This window comes from Mesoplodon bidens (assembly GCF_964165515.1).
Source record: "Mesoplodon bidens genome assembly, chromosome: 11".
In the NCBI taxonomy this organism is placed as follows: Eukaryota; Metazoa; Chordata; class Mammalia; order Artiodactyla; family Ziphiidae; genus Mesoplodon; species Mesoplodon bidens.
Window position 1 is genome coordinate 69,290,517 of NC_138167.1, and position 23,794 is coordinate 69,314,310.

Below are 23,794 nucleotides of genomic sequence, written 5' to 3' on the forward strand. Positions count from 1 at the left end.
TCAGATATATGATTTGCAAATATCTTCTCCCATTCAGTAGGTTGACTTTTCATTTTGTTGGTAGTTTCTTTTGTTGCGGAGAGGCTTTTTATTGACCTTTATTCTTATCACGGAAACTATAAAGAGAGGAACTCTTCACATGATATTAAAAAAATTTTCCCCCTTACTCTATGGAAATCTAACTCAAAGCAAGGCAGTTTAGGAAAACCTAACCTGGATGAGGTAGAAAATCATGTGGCCTTGACTTCTCTCAACTGGTCATATCTCTCAATTCTCAGTCTGGCCTTAGTAAAATTCTTGAAAGTCATCTTAAGATTGCCATGTTGTTTTCTGACCGTACCTTCGTAAATCTTTGTTCTTTCTCCCTGGAAAGCCCTTACCCGCCTCATTTACCTCAGTAAACTCCTGGAGCTCATTCTCCACGATACCTTTGAGAGGTAGCCATTCCTCTTGTGTCTTCTCACTCTACCTGTATACTCTGCCATATCACATACTACACATAACTGTGTTTATTTGTCCTCCAGTGCTAGCCTTTTGAGACTTAACCAACTGGCATGTGGTAGGTGTTCAATAAATATTGAAAGAGAGTATGAATGATTTGGCATATTTTCTGAAAAACAATAGCTATTTTCTATGGATTAAAAGTCAATGATAAGAGTTGATATTAGTAGATATATTTTAACTTTTTTCAGAAGTGATACTTTGTGTTAATTTCTCAGTAAACCCAGGAATGTATTTACAGCAGGGGGCATATTGTGGCAGTAGGCAAGAGGGATGCTAACTGGTTCACATGGGTATCAGACATGAGCCCTTGGCCTCTTTAGCATGGTCCTCTAATAGCTGATTTAATATTAGTAGAATCTCTGGAGAAATACTTTGAAATGCTCTCATTCTGTATGCAGAATTTGAAATCATAAATCTAATGTACAGATTTTGACTGCACAGGGTTTATGGATTAAAATCAGCAGATGAGACTGTGTAGGCATTAGGACCTTATGACTGGGACAGTGTAGGCATTTTGACAGTGATAATTTTGTTCATCTCAAATATTATAAAATTTAATTCCAGAATATGTTATCTGAAGTTTTATCATTTCACTTCAGCATGTAATTTCTCAAGCCAATTTTAATTTTAAAAGATCTGAGTAGAATCATTGCCATTTTTCCAGAAGTTTAGACTAATAGGATTAGGATAATAAATTAATAAGTATTGAGTGCCTGCTCAGCGTTTAAAACTGTTTTTAGTATACCTAAAAAGTATGACTTTGATGTCAAGTAATCTGTATTTTATTTTATTTATTTAAAAAAATTTTTTGGCTGCGCGGGCTCTTCGTTGTGGCACGCGGGCTCTCTAGTTGTGGCGTGCAGGCTCCAGAGCACGTGGGCTCAGTAGTTGCTGCACATGGGCTTAGTAGCCCTGGGGCACGTGGGATCTTAGTTCCCCGACCAGGGATCGAACCCACATCCCCTGCATTGGAAGCCGGATTCTTGACCACTGGACCACCAGGGAAGTCCCGCAACCTGTATTTTATTGATGACATAAGAAATCACAGATACAAAGTGATTTCTGACTATTTCTTTCCAACCCCAACTGTCTGTAAATGGGAGGCCAAGCAGAAAAAGCACAGGCTTTGGAGTCCAAACACATCTGGGTTAGAATCTGAGCTTTTAAAAAAATTAAATAACAAATTCTATAACTGTGGTCACATTGGTATCTCTGGAACTGTTGTTTCTCTGTTTGCAAAGAGAGGTAAGAACATATGCAAGTTGCAGTTTTTTGGTTTTGTTTTTGAGAATTAATGACAACCCATATAAAACCCCTGGCACATAGTAAGTACACTTAATGTGTGTCTGAATGAAAGGAGTAGATAAATAGAGCTTTATTTGCAGTAGTGCACTTAGTCCAGACCATTCTTGATAGATATCATGATGATAACTAATGTAAGTCAAGCTCCATAATTGATTGGATGGGCAATCTTGGAAACTGTGCTTCAGTCTTCCCATTGTGGAATAAGGTGACTGACCTTCTGTTTGTTTAAGAATATTGAGGAGAGGGGCTTCCCTGGTGGCGCAGTGGTTGAGAGTCTGCCTGCCGGTGCAGAGGACACGGGTTCGAGCCCTGGTCTGGGAGGATCCCACATGCCGCGGAGCGGCTGGGCCCGTGAGCCACTACTACTGAGCCTGCGCGTCTGGAGCCTGTGCTCCGCAACAAGAGAGGCCGCGATAGTGAGAGGCCCGCGCACCGCGATGAAGAGTGGCCCCCGCTCGCCGCAACTAGGGAAAGCCCTCGCACAGAAACTAAGACCCAACACAGCCAAAAATAAATAAATAAATAAATAAATAAATTAAAAAAAAAAAAAAAGAATATTGAGGAGAACTTTTAGAAGAGTGTTCATCATAGTTAGCCTGTGGAACCATCTGATCAGTGGTGTACACAGTAAAGGTTTCACACAAGGAATGGCTTGTTATGAGTCCACATGGAGTGAAATAAGGAAGTACAAATCTCAGAGATGGGCTAATCATGCTGTGTTCCTCCTCCCCCTGACTGACCCCCCCCATGTGAGTTTCAGTTGTTTATTAGCAAATACTGCATCCTTTGCTGTGTTCTATAGCAGTTCTGAAGCTTAGTCTGGATGCCTGTATGTTAACTAGTGGGGCATTTTGACTCTGCTGAATGTTCCAGATTGTTTAAATTCTGTTTGGGGCAAATGACTATTTATCATACGAAATTATTTTCCTTTCATGTCTATTTTTTCACTGGAGAGTTGGTGCCCTGGAGCTGAGTCTCTGCCCTGCAAACCCAAAATACAGTTTTCCTGGGTGTGTCTTATTTTAATCCACCCCCTTTAATACTGTAAGGCTCTGACCTGCTTGGAGCCTTTCCTACTTGGTTACAATTGATGCTTTGTCCTTTAGAGTCATATATGACTAGCCACTGGGTTGATTCAGTGTTCAGCTATCAAATATGGCTCTGACAAAAAATTATTTCCCTAGAAATGGGCAGCCAAGCTGGAAAATGAAACCCTGGTCCATATTGAGTCATTTAGGGAGAATGAGTAGCAGTTTCAAAATTAGAGTTAGGACTAAGCAAAGAAAAGATAGGGCCAGCTCCAAAATTGAGAACTAGTCAAAAATTAGCTGGATTTTACTAGAAGTAGACACCTTTGGGGGAACTATCTGTGGTTCAAGAAAATATGCATACATTGTGCCGTATCTAATGAGTATGGAGGGATAATTTTCTAGAAGTTCATGTTCTTCCTCTGTGGATTATTGATTTCTGTTAATATCCACAGGAATTTCACTACTAATGATGTCAACTTACTCTATATTCAGTCCCTTTGGCCCGGGGACTTAAACTACTTTACATTAATTTTGTCAGTAATTCTTATAACATCCCTGTGTGGGAGCTGCTTTTGAGATGAGGGATGTCAGAACTTGCTCTAGTTTACATAGCAGGTCAGTCTCTGGGATGGAAAATTCGACCCAGGATTTGTGGTTCTAGGCTTAGCATGTTTGGTCACTGAAGTGTGCAGTCTTTCAACTTCACTTCTCTCCCCTTTTCCTCCTCCTTTTTTTCCTCTGCTGGAGGAAACAATATCAAGCAAATAGCGAGGGAATCCAGTCTTCTGAGTGGTTGGAGACTTAGGAATTCTGCCTTTAGGCGTGGAGTTTCCAATCCTTGGCTTGGGATGGAAAGAAACAGCAGAAGACTGATGCTCAGCCCATAACATGTCCTAACTGGTTTTTTGACCAGTGCCTACTTTTATTTTTGTTCTTTTTTTTTTTTTTCTTATTGGGAGGAGAGGAGGGTGTGAGAGTTTTCTGTGTGCAAGCCTTATATGTGGGACAGTCAGATGTTTTTAATGCTCAGCAGATACTGCTTTGGGTTGGGGGCCAGAGAGAAGGAGGTGAAGCAGCCACTTTGGGGTGGGGTTGAGAGGAGGGTGGAATGTAGGAAGGAGGACGTTTCTCTGTTTTCTTAGTCATAGGACTCTGAATCCCAAGTAGCTAAATTTAGCTCAGGTTCCTGTTGAAAGCATCATTTTTTGGGGGCGGGTGGTAAGGGGAGAACGGAAAACCTTTTTGTGTATCCTGCTCCATGAAGCCAATAGGGAAGCAGGAGGAGGTGAGGTTGCCATAGAGATGGTAGCTGTGTGCAAGGGGAGAGCAGCAGGGTTTAGAATTCCAGGAAGGAAGAGAGAGTGATGTCATCAGATTCCATGGACCAGCCCAGGAACCCCTGTGAGGTTGGTGGGGAGTTGGGTGTGCGTGGGGGGTGGTGGATGGGAGTTTGTGCAGGGGAATTGTGGCTTCAGTAAGGTGTGGGGAGTCCAGTTCAAGCACAGAGGTTGGTTGTGTGGAATCGTGCTGATCTGCGTTAATGCCTGCTTTTTAAAAATCTGTAAATCATTCTGAATTTGCAGAATATTTTCTTTGTTGAAAAGGATATATTCATTTAACAAAGGAGCTAATCTAGATGTAGAAATATAATACCTTTTTAGAGTTATAGTCCCTGTAGTATTTGTGTGTGCCTTTATCCTCTGTACGTGAGGGTATTTGTGCACCTATTTTGGATATATAGTTGCCTTTGTAGGATGCCTTTTATGGTGCTGCATGCAGTTAAATGCTTTATTAATGCCTGATTATTATATTTATTTTTCTACGGATGGGTGTGTATAAATAAAGCACACCTTTATTTTTAAAAAATCTGGAAGAAAATCAAAGCCATTGCTCTTGCAGCAGAAAGGAGAACTGCATGGTTCAGGACAGTTGTTCTGAACATATGCGTGCGTGTCCGTACTGATAGTGAAGGGCAAATGTGTTTCTTTTGGAATGAGTGAGGGGCTAATATTTTTAAAAACAAATACAACAGAGTCTGTGCATCCAGATGAGTATTGTCCTTCAAAATAGTCACTTTGACTCTGGTGATACAGCCACTGCACAAAACATAAAGAACTCTCCTTTGGAATCAGCTTCAGAGATGAGTGATGACGAAAACATTTTTAATATCTAACATCACATTTTTTATTTAAAAAGAATACCTAGCTTGATCAGACACTGGATTTCTTTGAATTGGCTTTTCCTGACTTGGGGTTGTCAAAAAAATCGAATCTGTGTTCAAATGATGAGCTTTTGTCCCAGTTAAAGATATTTAAAGTCATAGGTTTAGGTTCTGAAGGCATTTTCATTTTCAGATCAAGAGCTCCTAGATTATGTAGTTTAGCAGTGGCTGCATGAATGGTGGCAGCATCTGAGGAATAAGAGCATAGCCTTCTCAGGGCACAGTCTTCTGAGGTGACCCATTTGGACTTATTTGTTCAACTGTGTCTGTTAAAATCAGTGACATTACCACTGGGTGATGGAAGCAACATTTTGTGGTGTGTCTGAGGGCACAGACTGAGGAACCAGATTGATTCAAGTGTGCACCCCTGTTCTGCTGCTCAGTGACTGACCTTGGACGAGTAGCAGTCTCTTGGTGCATTGGTTTCCTCGTGTCTAAAATGGGGATGATAGTGCTGTAAGTACCAACCTTACAGTGTGGTGCTGAGGGAAAGTAAACTAATACAGAAAACACTTAGACATTTGGTATGTTCTCAATCAGTGTTTCCTTTGGCTATTGTCATTAATAATTAATTATACATTTCTTTGAATTACAGAATTATGAGGTAGAAGGTTTCAGACACCCTGAATGTCTAGGAGGGAGGGGCCTAGGAATCTCTAATTTTTAAGTGATTCCCAGATGATGATGATGAACAGCCAGGTTTGGGAACTGCTGTGTGTAATCTGTTTTGAGTATGGCCCAAGCACTAGAAGTGTCATCGTTTCCTGAAATCTTATTAGAAATGCGGAATCTCAGGTGCCACCCCAGACCCAATGAATCAGAATCTGCATTTTTAACAAGATACCCTGCAGTGACCTGTATGCATGTTAAAGTTTAAGGAACACTGCTTTTCTTCTACCAGTGGGAGTAATTGGGTGATAACTACAGGTTAAAGATGGATTATCTCTCAGTTATTCACATTGGTAGAAGAGAAACAGTCAGGCTAAGCCAGTGTGTAGATGAGCCTGCACTTCCCTTCCCTGTTGCTTAGCCTAGGGATAAGTGCTTTTCTGGACTAACTCACTGTGTACCATTTAACGGAAAGAAGAGAGTTATAATTGTGCCTCTGCCTCTACCACTTACTAGTTGTTTGGCCTTGATGTAGTCATTCAACCTCTCTGAGTCTCAGTGTCCTCACCTGATGATGGAAATAATACCTAGACCATGCAATAATGTGCATAAAGTATCTAGCACATTGCAATGTCTGCACACATTAGTGCCTCCCCCCTCCCCTGCCCCCTTCCCCCTTTCAGTGATGATCTGTGTAGTAGTTCTGTTCCCTCAGAAAGGGCCACCAGTCGAGACCCAACACCATTCTCTCTGGGTAGTTTCCTTGCCTCCTGCCCTTCTTTCAGCTATCTCGAGCATCTCATTGTACTACAGAAAACCGTACGTATAGTTTTCTTTGCCACTTTTTTCTGTTAAGTGCCTTTTACTTAATGGAGACTATCTAAGAGGGCTGGAAGAACTCTAGGAGTTGAATAGTGGAGCTGGTGTAGGAATTAAGGTGTGATGAGATCTGATAGAGGCAGCCCTTTCATGAATTCTTAGTAAGCTGACCATATGTTTTAGAAAATTAATTTGTATTTTTAAAAAATGGCTGTTTAAAAGAAGAACCCACCATGAATTCATATGATTTCATTTAAAGTCTTTTAGACTAGTTGCAAGCAAGAATTAACATGGCATTTATCAGAAGAGCCTTGAATTGTAATGAGCATTATCTTTTTTCTGACCAGGGAATTAATATGATAAGGGGAAGTTCAGGGACTTGCTCTGGGGACACCAGAAGTAGATGGCAGAGAGTTTAGGTCAGAGGATTGGCAATCGTAGCAAGTAGGGCATTGGAAGCAACAGCAGGAGTAGGAGATAGAAAGACCCATTGTCACTCAGCCATACAAATCTTAGGGGACTGAGGGGTAAGGCAGGATTGTGAACTCAAAGCGTATAATAAAAATTGTTTTAATAATAGCTTTCCTCTATAGGGTGGGTACACTCTTAGGTGCTTTGTATATATTATGCATAATCTTAACATCTCTGCAAGGTATAGGAATAGATCAGAGAGGTTGAGTAACTTGCCCTAAGTCACTCAGCTAATAGCAACAGAGCTTGTTTGAAATCATGTTGAATAGCAATGTGAGTGATGAGGCTGTTTTAAAAGCTAAATTGAAATAGCAAATATATGCCAGTTAAAGTAAAATTTATTTTGTCTATATTGACCTTTATGGCTAAAGGGTTAACATGTTAGCCTGTCTCAGAGGGATTTTTGGAATGTTGCAGAATTATCCTTTTGGGATATATTTCCTTTATACTCTGAGGCTAATAAAGAGGTTTTTTTTTTTTTTTAAGTCTGCAGTTCAGTGAAACAGCAGTTTCAACTGAATATCACAATACAAGGGTTGTTTGACCATGGGATTTTGACTATGACCCATAATAAGAGATCCATTTTACATGACAACCTAGTGTATAGTTAGATGTTTATCTGTATACATGTGACCAAAACACGTTTCATGGAATAATTTTTACCCTTACTAAACGTGAGGTACTTGATTCTTTCTTTCTGTTTAAAAATTCTGTTGTAGTCCAGTATAGTGATTCTTAAAGTGTGGTCTATGGACCTCACTTCCCCCGCCCACAAAGGTACCCAAGAACCCTTTAGGGGGGTCTTCAAGGTCAAGACTCTTTTCATAACATTAAGATGTTTTTTGCCTTTCCTACTATGTTGACATTTGCACTGGTGTTGTGTAAGCAATGATGGGTCGTCCTAGAGTGAATCAAGGCACCGGCACCAAACTGTACTGGTAGTCATTATCTTTTTTTACCACCACACCCTTGCACTTAAAGGAGGGGTGAAAAAAGTCAGTTTCATTGATATTTTATAATGAAATGTGTCAATATTGAGAAGATGTTTATAACTTAGTGAACCAGTATTTTATAAACAAACAATGCAAGATGTTACGTAATCATGAGAGGTGAAAATTCATTCAAAATGCAGGACAGGCCAGTGGGTTTTATGAAAAAAATTAATTGATATGGTTTCAGATGTCACACTGCAACTAACTTTTAAGGAACTGTTACTTTTCAAGTTTTGGTATAATATTAAGGAAGAATATCCATAGATACGTGAAAAGACTATTAAAGTACTCCTACTTTTTCCAAATACATATTTGTGGAAGGCCAGGTTTTCTTCATATACTTTCACCAAAATAACATATCACAACAGATTGAATGCAGAAGCAGATATCTTAGCCGTCTTCTGTTAAGTGGGATGTGAAAGATATTTGCAAAAACAAAATGTAAGACAATGGCACTGTTCTCACTAAATTTTTTGTTTTATAAAATATAGTTAATTTTCATAAAATGTTTTATGTTAGCATAATAGCTTATTATTGGTATTTTAAGGCGAATTAACAAATATTTAAAAAATTACGCAGTTTCAGTTTCTAATAGACAAATACTAATCCTTATTAACTCCCATAAACAAAAGTTCTTTGGGATCTCTAGTAATTTTTAAGAGGGTAAAGGGATTCTAAGACCCGAAAGTTTGAGAGCTGCTGCTCTCATTTTTATTTTTTAATAATGGTTGAGATCTCTTAAATTAAATCAGTCATGAATGGGTCTTGACTCAGTTTGAAAATACACTGAGCCAGAGTTACAAGAATTGCATTGTGAAGGCAGGTAGCACTTTGCTAGGTTTTACTAAAGTTGAGTTGATGTGGGAGAACACCCTAAGGTGTGAAGTAAATTGAGTAAAGTTTAGATCTGGAAATTAGCTATTTGCAGTCATCCTTCAAACCCCATCCAGATCTTGCCTCCCATGACTCCCGTGTTTGTAATTTCTTCATGCCTTTCTCACTCCATTATCAACTTTGTACACTTGTTCCCTCTGGACCTTACATTTACATTTTATTGCATGATTCATGTTGTGCTTATTTACATGCCTGTCTCTCTTACTAGACTATGAGTTCCTTAAGAAAAGAATCAGTAACTTATTTGTCTTTCTATTTCTGCCATAGTGCCAGACACATGAATGTCCTTCAGTAAATATTTGTTGAAGGAATAAATAAATGGGGAGAAAAAGGGAATGACCAGGTGAAGCCAGGTTTAGAGTGTTTGGAATTTGATCATGTAAACAATGGAGAGCCATTAGCATGGGAGTGATATGAGTGGTGTTCGATGAATTACCCTGGCCTGGTAAGAAAACTGGGAAGAGGTGGATGGAGACTGCTGGACCAGCTAAGAAGCTATTATTCAGTTATTTAGGCTTGACTCCGATGACCCAGGCCTGGATTAAGGTGAATGCTTTTGTCAGAGGTAATGAAAGATATGTGTTCTGAAAAATATTTACAAAAACAGAAACATAATAATACCCCTATTACCTCATATTTGTTGTATACTTATAATACCCTGAATACAGTTTTAAGGGCTTTATGTGTATTTTCTCATTTAATCTTCACAACATCCTTGAGAAGGTACTGTTATTATTCCTAATTTTTGATGGTTAAGTGAAAACAATTTGTACTCGTTGTTGAAAAATTAGAAAATACAGATAGGCAAAAGAAAAAAAAAAAAGTATGTCACGCTATAAACCCAAACTCAACACCAAGACATAATCACTAAACATTTTGGGAAACATCCTTTTAGACTTAATGGGAAAAAAGTTATGTATATGTCCTATAAATGCCTGAATATGAGGAAACTCTGTATATAAGGCTTTAAGTTGTTTTCCACTGAAAGGACAAGCCAACCTAAATATATAAATTTTTAGGGATGTTGATGAAATAGGCAAATGTCTTTAAAATACTGATTTTATTTATGCATACATGCCTATTCAAAGTCTTATATAATTTAGAAACATTTTATTTTCTATGGTTTTGGGAAGAAAATTTATACATACTCTATGGCATCAGTATCTGTATCATTGCTTAGAACCACTGAGTCTTCAAGTAGTTTTCCAGGGTATATACTGAGATGTGGCACTTTTTTGAATCTGTATCTGTTGTAGTCACTGATGATTTTATTTCAAGCTACAAATACCCATTCAAATAACATCATTATCACCATATTGTATACTGCATTGCTTTTCAAAAAATGTTTTTATTGAGATGAAATTCACATAACATATAATTAGTCTTTTAGAAGTGAACAATTTGGTGGTATTTAGTACATTCACAGTATTGTGCAGACACCACCCCTATCTAATTCCAAAAATTTTTATCACCCCATACCTATTAAGCAGTCACCCTCCATTAAGCAGTCATCCTCCATTTCCCCTTCCTTCCATCTGTTTTCTGCCTCTATGAATTTACGTATTCTTGGTATTTCATATAAATGGAATTATACAATATGAGACCTTTTGTGTCTGGCTTTTTTCATGTACCATCGTGTTTTCAAGATTCATTCATGTTGTAGCATGTATCAGCACTTTGTTCCTTTTTAAAGCTGAATAATGTTCCTTTGTATGTGTATACAATTATTTATTTATTCGTTCATTGATGGACATTTATGTTATTTCCACATCTCAGCTATTTTGCATAGTGTATACATGTACTTACATGAGTACTTGTTTTTAATTCCTTGGGGAATATACCTAGCAGTGGAATTGCTGGGCCGTGCGGTAGTTCGATATTTAACTTTTTGAGGAACCACCAGACTGTTTTCTTTAGTAGCCGCACCATTTTATATTCCTACCAGCAGTGTACAAGAGTTGGTCAATTTATTTTTAATGAGGAACACAATATGATGGGGAAAGTAAAGAGAAAATATGTGCGGCCTTCGAGTTTATTAGAGCTTTGTATCTCAGATTTTGCTTGATGGACTTATTAAATATTTAGCATCATTTCAGCGCCAAGAATGAAATTTAGCTTAGGGAGATGTATCTAATCTATTTTAAGTGGCAAACAGACTAAGAAGTGAAGATCAGAGAAGTGAAAGAAGGGAAATTTAAATAGACTGTAAAATTCCTTGAGGGCAAAGGCCCTATTCATCTTTGTATCCTCTGCATTTAATAAAATACTTGGCATGTCATAAGCTGTATTGGGGCGGCGTCCCCAAGACTACCCCAACTCCAATGATTTGCTAGGATTTACAGAATTCATTGTATAGACATACTCATGGCTATGATTTATAACAGTGAAAGGATACAAAGCAAAATCACCAAGGGAAAAATTGCATGGGGTGATGTCCAGAAGAAATCGGGCTCCAGCTTCCTGGAGTTCTCTTGCAGTTGAGTCACACAGGATGTGCTTACTTCCTTCAGCCAGTGGTGGCAGTGTTGTCTACCAGGGAAGCTCATTAGACTTAGCGCTGAAATTTTTCTTTTAGGGGCACGGCTGGGAAGGGTTGTTCACGTAGGCACCCTCTGCCTAGCACATGCTCAAATTCTAGACTCCCAGGAGGAAAGCATGTTCGGCATAAACCGTATTGTTTGCACAGTTTAGGCACAGTGAGCCCCTCTTACCAGTTCTGGGAATAGAACCCTCCTGATATCTGAGTTCCCAGGCACCAGTCAAGGCCAACCAGCAAACTGCCCTTCCTAAGTATAGCAGCCAGGACTGCTTTGTTCATTCTTTTCCCGTACATAGATGTTTAGTTCTTTCAAAAGTGTTGCTAGGTTCTGTAAAGAAGAATAAATGCTATAGTAGGGAACCAGCAGGGACTTGAGTATCAGACCAACCTGGATTTGCATTATTTTTTATTTTTATTTTTTTTACAACTTTATTGGAGTATAATTGCTTCACAATGGTGTGTTAGTTTCTGCTTTATAACAAAGTGAATCAGTTATACATATACATCTGTTCCCATATCCCTTCCCTCTTGCGTCTCCCTCCCTCCCAGGATTTGCATTATTGTAGACAAATTGCATCATTTTCTGAGACTCGTTTTTTTTTTTTTTTTTTTTTTGTGGTACGCGGGCCTCTCACTGCTGTGGCCTCTCCCATTGTGGAGCACAGGCTCCAGACGCACAGGCTCAGCGACCATGGTTCACAGGCCCAGCCGCTCCACGGCATGTGGGATCTTCCCGGACCGGGGCACGAACCCGTGTCTCCTGCATCGGCAGGCGGACTCTCAACCACTGCGCCACCAGGGAAGCCCTGAACCTCAGTTTTCTTAATATTGAGAGATATATTACAGAGTTTTAGGAGAATACAAAATGATAACGTATAGAAAGCATGAAGCATAATGACTGTCCTGTGTGAAATAAGTGGCTATTAGCATTTTGTTTCAGCTCATCTGTACCAATCTGGATCTAATCAGGACAAAGAGACTATAAGTAATTTAGACAAGGAATTTAACATAAAGAATTGTTTACTATAACAGCAGATTGAATTAATAAGGGATTGGCTTGTAAGAAGTAAAGAGAATAAGGAATAAGCAGATGTAATACAATAGATATAAAATAATGTAATAATATGATTGATAGATGATAATATATCATTAGTATAAAGTTAATTTATAACAGCAACTATCCTTAGGGCTGAGATAAAGCACCCGCAAAATGAGCTGTCTCTTAAAAAAAAGATGGGGTATTTGGGGTGGAAGTGGTGAGTGTAACAAAGAGCTACTGTCTGTTTTCTTGGTGGGGAGGTGGGACGAATTACCCTATGTTTTATTTTATTCTATTGTAGTGTGAAAGTTTAGTCTACCAGTTACCCACTGCACCTTCTGTTGGGCCTGTGTTGTAAGATACTACCAGATTCATATCCCTTGTAAGCCCTCTTATCTTTGTGTACCTTGAACCCTGTATGGTTTGGACGCGGAATGATGTCCTGTGGTTGCTAAGCAGTCTCTCTTCCTGACCCTATTTGTTGCTAGGATTTGTTTTTGTACGTAATAGCATGGGAACTTAGGTACATCTTCAGTTCCTGTGGTGTTCCCTTCCATGTGCCTGTTCAAAAATAGGCTTACTACTTGAAAAACAGTAACTTGGGCTGCAAAACAAGGTAATGAAGTACCCTGGGAATTTGCTTTCGATTTTTTTTTTTGATTTGATTTTTTTTTCCCCTAGCCATTATGGTCTAAATCAATCTTTCCCTCCATTGCTAAATGTAAGGTAATGTGAAATTAATTTTCAGTTGGGAGTAAGTCAGTGAAAAATTTGGGCTTGTACCATTGCCCAACCTTTGTTTGTTAGAGGACAGATTCATTCTTTCCTTTGCTTCCTTTTACTCTCCTCTCCCCAAATTGCATGGTGGCAAGAATTTATTTTGTTCCATTCTCAGTATTTTTCTTCGCCTTCCATTTTTTGAAATGGATTTGATTTTGTTAGACACAAAAGAAAAACAATAGGGTGGGTTAAATTTTTTTTTCTAATTGCTTGGTGTAACTTCCTTGTGCATTTCCAGTTTTCTGCACCTGCTCCTAGACAACCCTCATCATTGATGGAAGCCAGTAAGAAATACTCTTGTAATGAATCTCTGGACACTGAACACATGACCTGTTAAGTAGGTGAAACCAAGGGAGATGGCAGAGTGGTATCTTCCCTAGGCTCCTCAGTTAGTGTTTTATTGATATTGCTTAGGATTTATAGCTAGTATGTTATTTTTAAAAATTAATTATTTAATTTTATTTTTGGCTGTGTTGGATCTTCGTTGCTGCATGCGGCCTTTCTCTCATTGCAGTGAGTGGGAGCTACTCTTCGTTGCAGTGCGCGGGCTTCTCATTGCAGTGGCTTCTCGTGTTGCGGAGCATGAGCTCTAGGCGCACGGGCTTCCGTAGTTGCTGCACGCGGGCTCAGTAGTTGTGGCTTGTGGGCTCTAGAGCGAAGGCTCAGTCATTGTGGCTCATGGGCTTAGTTGCTCCATGGCATGTGGCATCTTCCGGACCAGGGATCGAACCTATGTCCCCTGCAATGGCAGGCGGATTCTTAACCACTGTGCCGCCAGGGAAGTCCTGCTAGTATGTTATATCACTGTCATATTTCTGTACCGAAAGCAGGGCTTTTTTGATTTTCAGTGTTGTTAAGTCCTCTTAGTACCTCTCTTTTAACTGTATTTTTTAAATGCTTAAGGAAGCAGTTCTTTTCTGTTGTACCTCCCAGGTGCAGTATTCTGGGTAATTTTCATTTGGAATGGGCCATTCCAAATATATCGGCCCATTATGTATATCTAAATAATCATTTAGAAATGATGTTGATGATTTTCAGAATGCATTTAGAAAAGTGGCCTTAAAATCCATTGTGTCTTTTCAGCATGCATCAATCCATCACAGTGTGGAGGTCTTGTCCTCCAATAAGAGGTTAGAGGCCGTTACCCACTCAACTCTCCCCCCCACCCCCAAATCCCATACACACTTTTCCAAAAGATCTTCTGGAGTCCCGTCATTGTTCTTATAGATGTCAGTTATGTTATCAATCACATTATTTTATAATTATTACAACTCACAGCTCCTCAAGGGCAGGGGTACCAGCACTGTACTTGTCATAGAGCAGTTGTTCAATCCACTTTTACTGAATGAATGAAGATTCTTCTGCTTAAATGGATTTTTCAAACATAGGTGCAATGGGAGCTTCTAAGCAGCTAGTGAAGAATACAAATGTCAGGTAATATTTTTCTTCACTTCCTTCAGTGTCTGTTGTATGTGCACGATCCATCATAGTTACTGTATTTGCCAGTTACTTAAGGATCCTTCTGTTACTCTTTCACACATTCACTTACCAGAAGCTTCTAAACACGTTTCATTGCTATCTCTATAGTAAAATTCTTATGGTTGGTATTTTATTTCTTATATATTCTTTTTATTTTTCAGCAGCTTCTGTGCCTTGGCAGTCAGTTTCTAAGTCTTTCAGTCTTACTAGGTTAATAATTCTTGCTTATAGCAGTATAGCTGCCTTTCCTCTTTGGAGTTTAACACATCTGATTTCTGTCCCATCTGTTCCATTAGCTTGCCTTGTAATTCCATGTCTGCTTTAAATTTCAGTGATTTATGTATAACTGAGTCACTTTGCTGTACACCTGAAACTAATACAACATTGTTAATGAACTATACTCCAGTATGAAATAAAAAAATTTAAAAATAATAACCTTCAGTTATTATTTTTACACTGATTAAAAACTCAGATCTGGGGCTTCCCTGGTGGCGCAGTGGTTGAGAGTCCGCCTGCCGATGCAGGGGACACGGGTTCGTGCCCCGGTCTGGGAAGATCCCACATACCGCAGAGCGGCTAGGCCCGTGAGCCATGGCTGCTGAGCCTGCGCGTCCGGAGCCTGTGCTCTGCAAGGGGAGAGGCCACAACAGTGAGAGGCCCGCCTACCGCAAAAAAAAAAAAAAAAAAAAAAAAAAAAAAAAACTCAGATCTGCATGTTTTAAGACAATCATAGTAATCTCTACCAGGACCAGTACTGGTTTGTACTAGTTGTCATGAAGTAGCAGAAGTACTGGGTATAGAGTTAAAAAACCTAAGTCTGAAGGCAGCTCAGCCACTATCATTAGCTATTTGGCCTTGAGCAAATCATTTAATCTTTCTGAAATTCAGCTTTCTCATCTGTAAAATGAGCGTTATAAAACCTATTTTCTGCATCATGAGAACTAAATAAGATTATGTGAAGGTGTTTTGTACATTATAAAACACTGGTAGTAGTGACTTCTTTGGTTCTTTTTTATGCTCTAAGTAATACATGAATTTTACATTTTGTAAATTCAAATAATTCAGATAAAACATGCCCTCTCGACCTTCCACAGATCTTATTCTTCTCCCTAGAGGGAACCACTGTTAGAAGTTTGTTGTATATCCTTCTAGATCTTCTCTATGCATTTATTTACCTTTTTATATGCACGTAGAAATACCTCTTCTTATATTGTGATTTAAAGGAATAGCACACCGACTGTTTTGCTGTCATTTAATATGACTTGAGATAGTTCATTGAGATTTTACCTTTTAAAACACTTGCAGTTTAACAGAGGATGTTGAATAGTCAACAGTATCAACAATAGTTGATAACACTGTTTCCCTATTATTGAGGTGCTTTTTAGTTTTTCAGTGTTGCAAACAGCACTGCATTGAAAAATCTTTGCACATGCTTCTTTGAGCACAAGTTCAGGTGATTCTCTAGAGTAGATAAAGAGATCAGAGATATGAAATTATAAGTATTATGAGTATTTAATATTTTAATAATTATTGTCAAATTGCTTTCCAAAAGAGTAGTCCCAATATGCTTATTTCCTACTATTATATGTGAAGATATCTATTTACTCTTCTTCCTGCCAATTTGTCATATTTTCATTTTCATTTTTGTCAGTCTATGGGTGGAAAGTGATACCTTAACTCTAAAAGAATGTTCAGAGGCAGCAGTGGTTTGTGAGTATAACTGGAAACAATTTAAATATCTATTAACAGGAAAACAAGAGGGATAAATAAATGGTGACATAGTCATAAAATAGAATATTAAGCAGTAGTCAAAATTAGTGAAATACAGTGACATGCATAAGTGGAGATAAATCTCATAAAATGAGAAAAAAGGAAATTGCTCTACAATAGGATTCATTTCTATAAAATTCAAAAACATGCAAAGTTCATGCATTTTGAAGGGGCAGATATCTACGTGGTAAAATTAAAAACGAAAGCAAACCTTTGTCGTTAAGTATAGTCCACTTTCAGAGGGGCGGTGCGTGTCTGAGTGCTGGAGAGTTCCAGGTATCCTCGAGTGAGGGGGAAGAAAGGAGGACTAGTTTGCTAAGCAGGTGAAGGGGGAAGTCCATTTCCTCGGGCACATCTCTGTGTACCTGTTATATCTGTCTTTGCTGTTAAAGTTTTTGACAATACTTGCTTGTAGGAATGTACTTTTTTTTCCCTTACAAAAAGTTTTCTGCATTGTTGAACTCAAGAATATAGTACATGGGATAGTCTCTGGGAGTGACAAATCTTTGTTAGTGATGCTTTTGGGTGTTTTTGATGACTTTCTTTATCCTATAATTCCTTCCTCAGACAATCTTGAAATTTACTGTAAAGCAATAATATGGAATGGTTATTAGAGAGTCTGATAAAGCGGGAGGAACAGGGGCTTTGGAGTCCAACAGACCTGGGTTGAAAGTTTGACTTTTCCACCTATTATCTGTGCTTTATTATCTCCTTCTCTTTGCCACTTTCTCTTACTCCTCCCCTCCATCCTGAAACCATGCCTGCTCAGTATCTACTTGGGGATTTCGGAAGGAGCCCTGTTCTTTTTGTTATGGTCTAAGCTGCATGTGTCTCCCCTGTAAAAATTTGTATGAAAATAGCCGGCCAACATTGTCTATTATTATTATTTTTAAATAACAGGTTTATTGACCTATAATTCACAGACCATAAATCTCACCCTTTTCAAGTGGTTTTAGTGTTTTGTGGTTTTAAGCAAAATCATAGAGTTGTGAGTCCATCATCACTAATTCCAGAACATTTTCATCACCAAAAGTAAAACCCAGTTCCCACTGGCAGTCGCTCCCTTTAGTCCCTGGAACTACTAATCTACTTTCTTTCTCCATGGATTTGCCCCTTCTGAATATCTCATATAAATGGAATCATATAATTTGTGGCCTATTGTCTCTGGCTTTTTTCACTTAGCATGATGTTTTTAAAATTCATCTTTGCTGTATCAGCACTTCATTCCTTTTATTGCCAAATAATATTCAGTTATAGATATACAATACTTTGCTTACCCACTTATCAATTGATGGACATTTGGATTATTTCAACTTTTTGGCTATTATGAAATAATTCTGCTATGAACATTTGTGTACAAGGCTTTGTGTGGATGTATGTTTCCAGTTTTCTTGGTTATACCTAGTGTGGAATTGCTGGGTCACATGGTAACTCTTTTTTAACATTTTAAGGGACTTCCAAAGTATTTCCAAAGTGCCTGCACCATTTTATAGTCCCAACAGCAATGTATGAGATTCCAGTCTCTCCACGTTGTTGTTATACTTGTTCTTGTCTGACTTTTTGATTATAGCCATCCTAGTGGGTGTGAAGTGTTATCTCATTGTGGTTTTGATGTGAATTTTCCTAATGACCAACAGTGTTGAGTATCTCTTTATGTGTTTATTGGCCATTTGTATATCCTGTTTGGGGAACTTCCTGTTCGCAACTTTTGCCCACTTAAAAATTCAGGTTGTCTTTCTAAGAGTTCTTTTATATTCTGACTACAAGTCCCTTATTGGACAAAGGATTTGCAAATATTTTCTCCCATTCTGTTAGTTGTCTTCTCACTTACTTGATGGTGTCTTTTCCTCCCCAGCTTTATTGAGACATAATTGGCATTAACATTGTGTAACATTGTGTAAGTTTAATGTGTACAACTTGTTGGTTTGATACACTTATATGTTGCAAAGTGGTTACCACCATAGCTGTAACTAACACCTGCATCATGTCACATAATTACTATTTATTTTTTGTGGTGAGAACATTTACAATCTACTCTCTTAGCAACTTTCAAGTATATCATTCAGTATTGTTAACTATAATCACTCTGTGTACATTAGATCCCCAAATTGATGGTGTCCTTTGAAGCACAGAAGTTTTAAATTTTGATGAAGTCCACTTATCTGTTTTTCGTCATTTGTGTCTTTGTAGTCATATTGAAGAAACCATTGCCTAACCAAAGGTCATGAAGGTTTAATCCTTTGTTTTCTTCTAAGAGTTTTATGATTTTAGGTCTGTGATCTGTCTTGCATTAATTTTGTATATGGTGTAAGATAGAGTTCCAACTTTATTCTTTGACATGGGATATCCAGTTGTCCCAGCACCATTTGTTGAAAAGGCTATTCTTTCTAACATTGCTTTTCTTGGCACCCTTTTTAAAACTCAGTTGATTGTAACTGCAAGGGTTTATTTCTGGACTCTCAGTTGTACTTCATTGGTCTGTACGTCTGTTCTTAGGCAGTATTACACTGTCTTGATTACTGTAGCTTTGTAATGTGAGTCCTTCAACTTTGTTCTTTCTCGGGATCATTTTGGCACCTATAATTTTTAAAGGCAGTTATCTTTGGTGTACCCTCTTTAGGGAGACTTAACTTATAAATTTCCAAAATAGAGATTTAGGAAAAAAGAGGAGAACTTGGGTTGTCTATGATTGAGTCAGCAACTGAATGCCTAATAATTTCTGGTTATCAAACCTCATTTATTTATTTACACATTCTTCTGAATGTCCACCGTGTGTTAGACGCTGTGCTAGGTTGTGGGGAAGCCATGATGAGCAAGACATGGGGTCTGTGCAGGGAGCTTAAGTTGACACCTGGCTTTCATGTTTTTGAAAGGAGTGTGGACTTTCGATGATCAACAAAGATATGGATATAATCCAAGCAGATGTACCATCAGGTGGCAGGTTTACTCTCGTCATAAACGAAGATCCTATCAGTGAAAATTCTTCTTAACTTACTGTTTTGCTAGTAGGAATGGAATAAGAGGATGCATATCTTTCAGATAGCTGTGTTGAGCACCTTGGAAAAACTATGAAAGCACTACATTCTCATTTACACCTTTGTGTGCACATGTATCTCCTCCCATTTAAAAGTCCCCTTGAAGGCAAGGGGCTTGTTTTACTGACTTACTCTGTCAGTCATCTAAACAGTACTTTGAAAATATTAGGTATTCAATATATGTTGACTGAATAATTGAATGAGTCAAGTAAGCCATAAGTGAGTCCTCGTATTGTATGACATTGTATTAAATTAGGGTTTGCATAGCTTTTATTCGCTATCATTCTTGCCCTCAAGGATCTTTTTTTTTTTTTTTTTTGCGGTACGCGGGCCTCTCACTGTTGTGGCCTCTCCCGCTGCGGAGCACAGGCTCCGGACTCGCAGCCTCGGCGGCCATGGCCCATGGGCCCAGCCGCTCCGCGGCATGTGGGATCTTCCCGGACCGGGGCACGAACCCATGTCCCCTGCATCGGCAGGCGGACTCTCAACCACTGCGCCACCAGGGAAGCCCCAACCCAGTAAATTTTAACTTATTACACATATTAGGAGTCACTTGAGTTCATAGAATGATGTAGGATGGTAGAGGAAGTCCGGAACAGAGGTAGACTTTCATCTAGGTTTAAAAGAACTGAAGGAAAGCAGATTGATAGAGGGGAGGGACTAAAACTTTTCCAGGTCAAGAGACAGTTCTCAGTAGGGGTGGCACTGTCTCCTTCCTAACAAGGGGACTTTTGGAAACGTGTGGAAGTTTTTGGTTGTCCTAGTGTTCAGGACACTGAAAGCCTACTGGCTTTTAGAAGTTAAGGGCCGGGCATACTAGAGTTCCACAGTGTGAAGTTAGGAATTGATCTGTCCCAAATCCCAGTAGCGCTCTGTTTGAGATACATGGAGAAGGAAACAGATTTAGCTGTACAAGGAGGAACATAGTGTTTATGAATAGTGCTCCTAAGCAGATACTGTTTTTTATTTGTTTTGTTTTTTTGATACCATACGTGCTAAACTGAGAGATGTATATAGTTAGGTAGAACACCTTAGGAACTGGTGCAGAAATTTATGTTTGATCATTTTGGATGATTTTGATGATTCTCAACACTTTCTTTTGTCTTACGGTTTTCTTTTCTTTCCTTTGTCTTAGAACGAGCCTCTGACCCCAGGTTATCATGGATTCCCAGCACGGGACAGCCAGGTTGGTATAAGCTGTTTATAACTCAGATAATGTGTGTGTGTGTGTGTGTGTGTGTGTGTGTGTGTGTGTGTATTTTATCTAAGGAAGCTATGATAGCATTTCCTGAAATTATTTATTTTGGAGAGTGATATGGTTAATTTCAGCAATGAATTTACATGTAGAGATATAATAAAATATATTTCTTAACCCTAAAAATATTGTAATCACATTATTGAAATTGTGGATATTATAGGGGGAAAGTCACTCAGGTACAGTCATAATTGCTTTTGTTTTTTGTTCCCCAGGCTGTATGATAATTTTTTAACCTGGTTTTCTTGATGTCTCATGATTCTAAATGTTGGACTTGTCTCTTTATTCCCAGCCACTTAGCCCCTGCCTGCACAGATTTTTTGAGTCCCTGCAATAATCTGCAAAAAGAAAATTCCATTCTCCTCCCTGGGGGAATTCAGCCTTATGGTTTTAATCAGGGAAGGCTTTCTTGAGAGAGGGTAGTTTCTGCTGCCCTTCTTTGTTAGATAGGGAGGATGATTAGAAAAAGCCCAGGCTTTATTGTGGGTTAGAGCAAAACTGTTTCCTGCCAGGACACCCTCAGTATGGTTTAGGTGAGTGTGTAAAATGCTTTCCCTATCCTTTTGCCATTTGGAGCAGGTGAGGCTGACACAGAGTTAGGGTAGAACAGGTTAGGCTGCCTCAGAGAAATGGTGTGGCTTAAGACACCTAGCCTCTTTGCTATTTGGGGATATTGATCTTCTTCAGGAGATTTAAAATGGTAGCTCCTAGAAACATCTCTCAATTTCTAGCCATCATTTATATCTTTGAATGTCTATCCACCATTCCTTATAGGGTTGTCCCAAAAAAAGCCACCATTATTAGGCTTGTCCAAGGGATATGTCATCAGAGTGCTAAACCAAAGGGTTGACATAGCTCCCCTTTCCAGAACTTAATTAAATCTCATCAAAACCCTGAAGCTGATCTTAAAAAACCAGGATGGCCCCATAATCAATAGTCACCTATTTGAGGGCCTTCCAGATTGAGAGTATTTGCCCAGTTCTGGTACTTTTGGTGTTGTGTTGGCATCAGACTGGTCCCAGGTAGGGTATGGAGAAAAGGGGGGAAAGAAAATGCTGCTCATCTCTGTGTTCATCTCCCAGTGGGATCATCATTGTCCGAATTGAAGATTGTCCTATGGAAGCTCTTGGTGAAAGATACAGTCATTTACCCCAAACCTAAAGAGAATGTAGAGGGTCTTTCTTTTATTTCTTTCTGCTTTGGATCTGCCCTAGATAGAGCTTCTGTAAGCTGTGAAATTTATGTCCTTTGATAGTATTTCTATATCCTGGCCATATATCAGAAAAAATACTGTTGCCTGGAGATCTAGCCCCCAACAATTCTGATTGAGTGAGTCTAAGATTGGGCTTAGCCATTCAGGTATTTAGAAATTCCTACAGATGATTTGTGTAGCCAAGGTCAAAAACTATAATCCTATGGGCTGCTTTAAAACAAGTGATATTTTCTATTTCATCGTGTACTTTCTACCAAGGACCCTTAAAACATAAGGGATCATGGTCAGTCTCTGAATCTAGTTTTGTATACTCATGCAAATATTTACTTATAAAATGTTGCTTATTTTGGATACAGGCTTATTTTAGATATAGGAAGGTAAACGGAATCAAAGTTAAGTATGGGAATAGACTTAATGAGTTTAAAAGAATCTGAAAAAGTACTGTATAATGCTGTGTTCTTCCTCTGGGGATTACAGATCAATAAGGAATTAAGCAAAAGGAATTAAGAGGAATTTGTTAAAGCACAAAAAGTAGTCTCTGCTTGGAACTACTGTATTTTTCCTTTCTTTTGTAGCCAGACCCACTTCTGTAGCCTTACTGTTACACATTACTCATACTGTCTCTGCTGTAGGCCTATGCAGACCCTTTTGCTGTGCTTTATAGCTGCTTAATTTACATAGAGGCACATTCTGATGGTGACAGGTTTATTTTAGTTTATTTTCTTGGGCTTTATTTTGTTTTTCTGTCTGGATCTTTGAATTAGAGACCTTAGCATAGTGCACACAGGCGGATATTGACTAGCTGCTTGTTGCATTTGATGAATACAGCATCCAGGTGAGTCCTGCTAATTAACGTGCCTAACCTCGTGAACTCTCACTTCATGCTCTGAGATTTGGGAGGCATTTATCGGTGTGAAACACTGGTCACTGAGCAGCCCGAGTTGGGCAGAAACTGAACTTGTGATCTTTACATCTTCCCAGAGTGGTTGGCTCAGCAAATCCAGGAACCAGAGAGTGGGGTGAAGGTGAATTTTAGTTGTGTGAATCTTTATTTGCTTTTCCTTATTCTTTTATGTTTCTTTTCTAAATAGATAGGAACCATCCCCAGACAGGATTTCTATCAGCATCTAATGGTGATTTTAAAAGAGATAAAAATGGTAATCTTTTGACCACTGCAGAGAGCTTTCATCAAATATTTTCTCATCTCATCCTTACCACCACCTCTTGAATGGATAAGGCAGGTATTTCCTTTGGAAGGATAAGGAAACAGGCACACAGAGATTAAAGTGACTTATCCAAGGTAACAATACAGGTTAGCAGCTGAATAAGCACTGAAATTTGTCCTCTATTTGTTGAGGGTCCTCTATACTGGGGACTCTTGACTCACAAAGGGAAAATGGGGTCATGTGCAGTATGCCTGCTCACTTACTCTACTTATTTATCATTTGGGGGCTTCATAGATCCCTTGACATTGAACTTATGAATCTAGGAGTCCATAACCCTGGTTAAGAATTACAACAGCAAAGTTCCTTAGCACTAAGTGGGCCAGTATTTCACTGTTACAGTGGCCTTTTTCACCCTGTTACATACACCCCTGGTAACACATTTGAATTAAAAACCTGTGAAGGGGGCTTCCCTGGTGGCGCAGTGGTTAAGAATCCGCCTGCCAATGCAGGGGACATGGGTTCAAGCCCTGGTCCGGGAAGATTCCACATGCCGCGGAGCAACTAAGCCCGTGTGCCACAACTACTGAGCCTGTGCTCTAGAGCCTGCGAGCTACAGCTACTGAGCCCATGTGCCACAACTACTGAAGCCCACACACCTAGAGCCTGTGCTCT

The 23,794-nt window shown here is 39.0% G+C and overlaps 1 protein-coding gene across 22 annotated transcripts in view; it reads left to right on the top strand.

The window, feature by feature from the left end:
* The window catches only part of RBFOX2 (RNA binding fox-1 homolog 2), a 263,097-nt gene that overhangs the window by 57,407 nt on the left and 181,896 nt on the right, over positions 1–23,794 (top strand). For 14 of the 22 annotated variants that reach the window (XM_081250350.1, XM_081250369.1, XM_081250371.1 and 11 more), the window contains exon 2: positions 20,624–20,674. In XM_081250350.1, the coding sequence (XP_081106476.1) occupies positions 20,624–20,674 (51 nt within the window). Of the gene's footprint in view, positions 1–4,189; positions 4,247–20,623; positions 20,675–23,794 lie in introns of those variants that run through there. The other 8 variants (XM_081250355.1, XM_081250357.1, XM_081250359.1 and 5 more) reach the window with 1 other exon arrangement.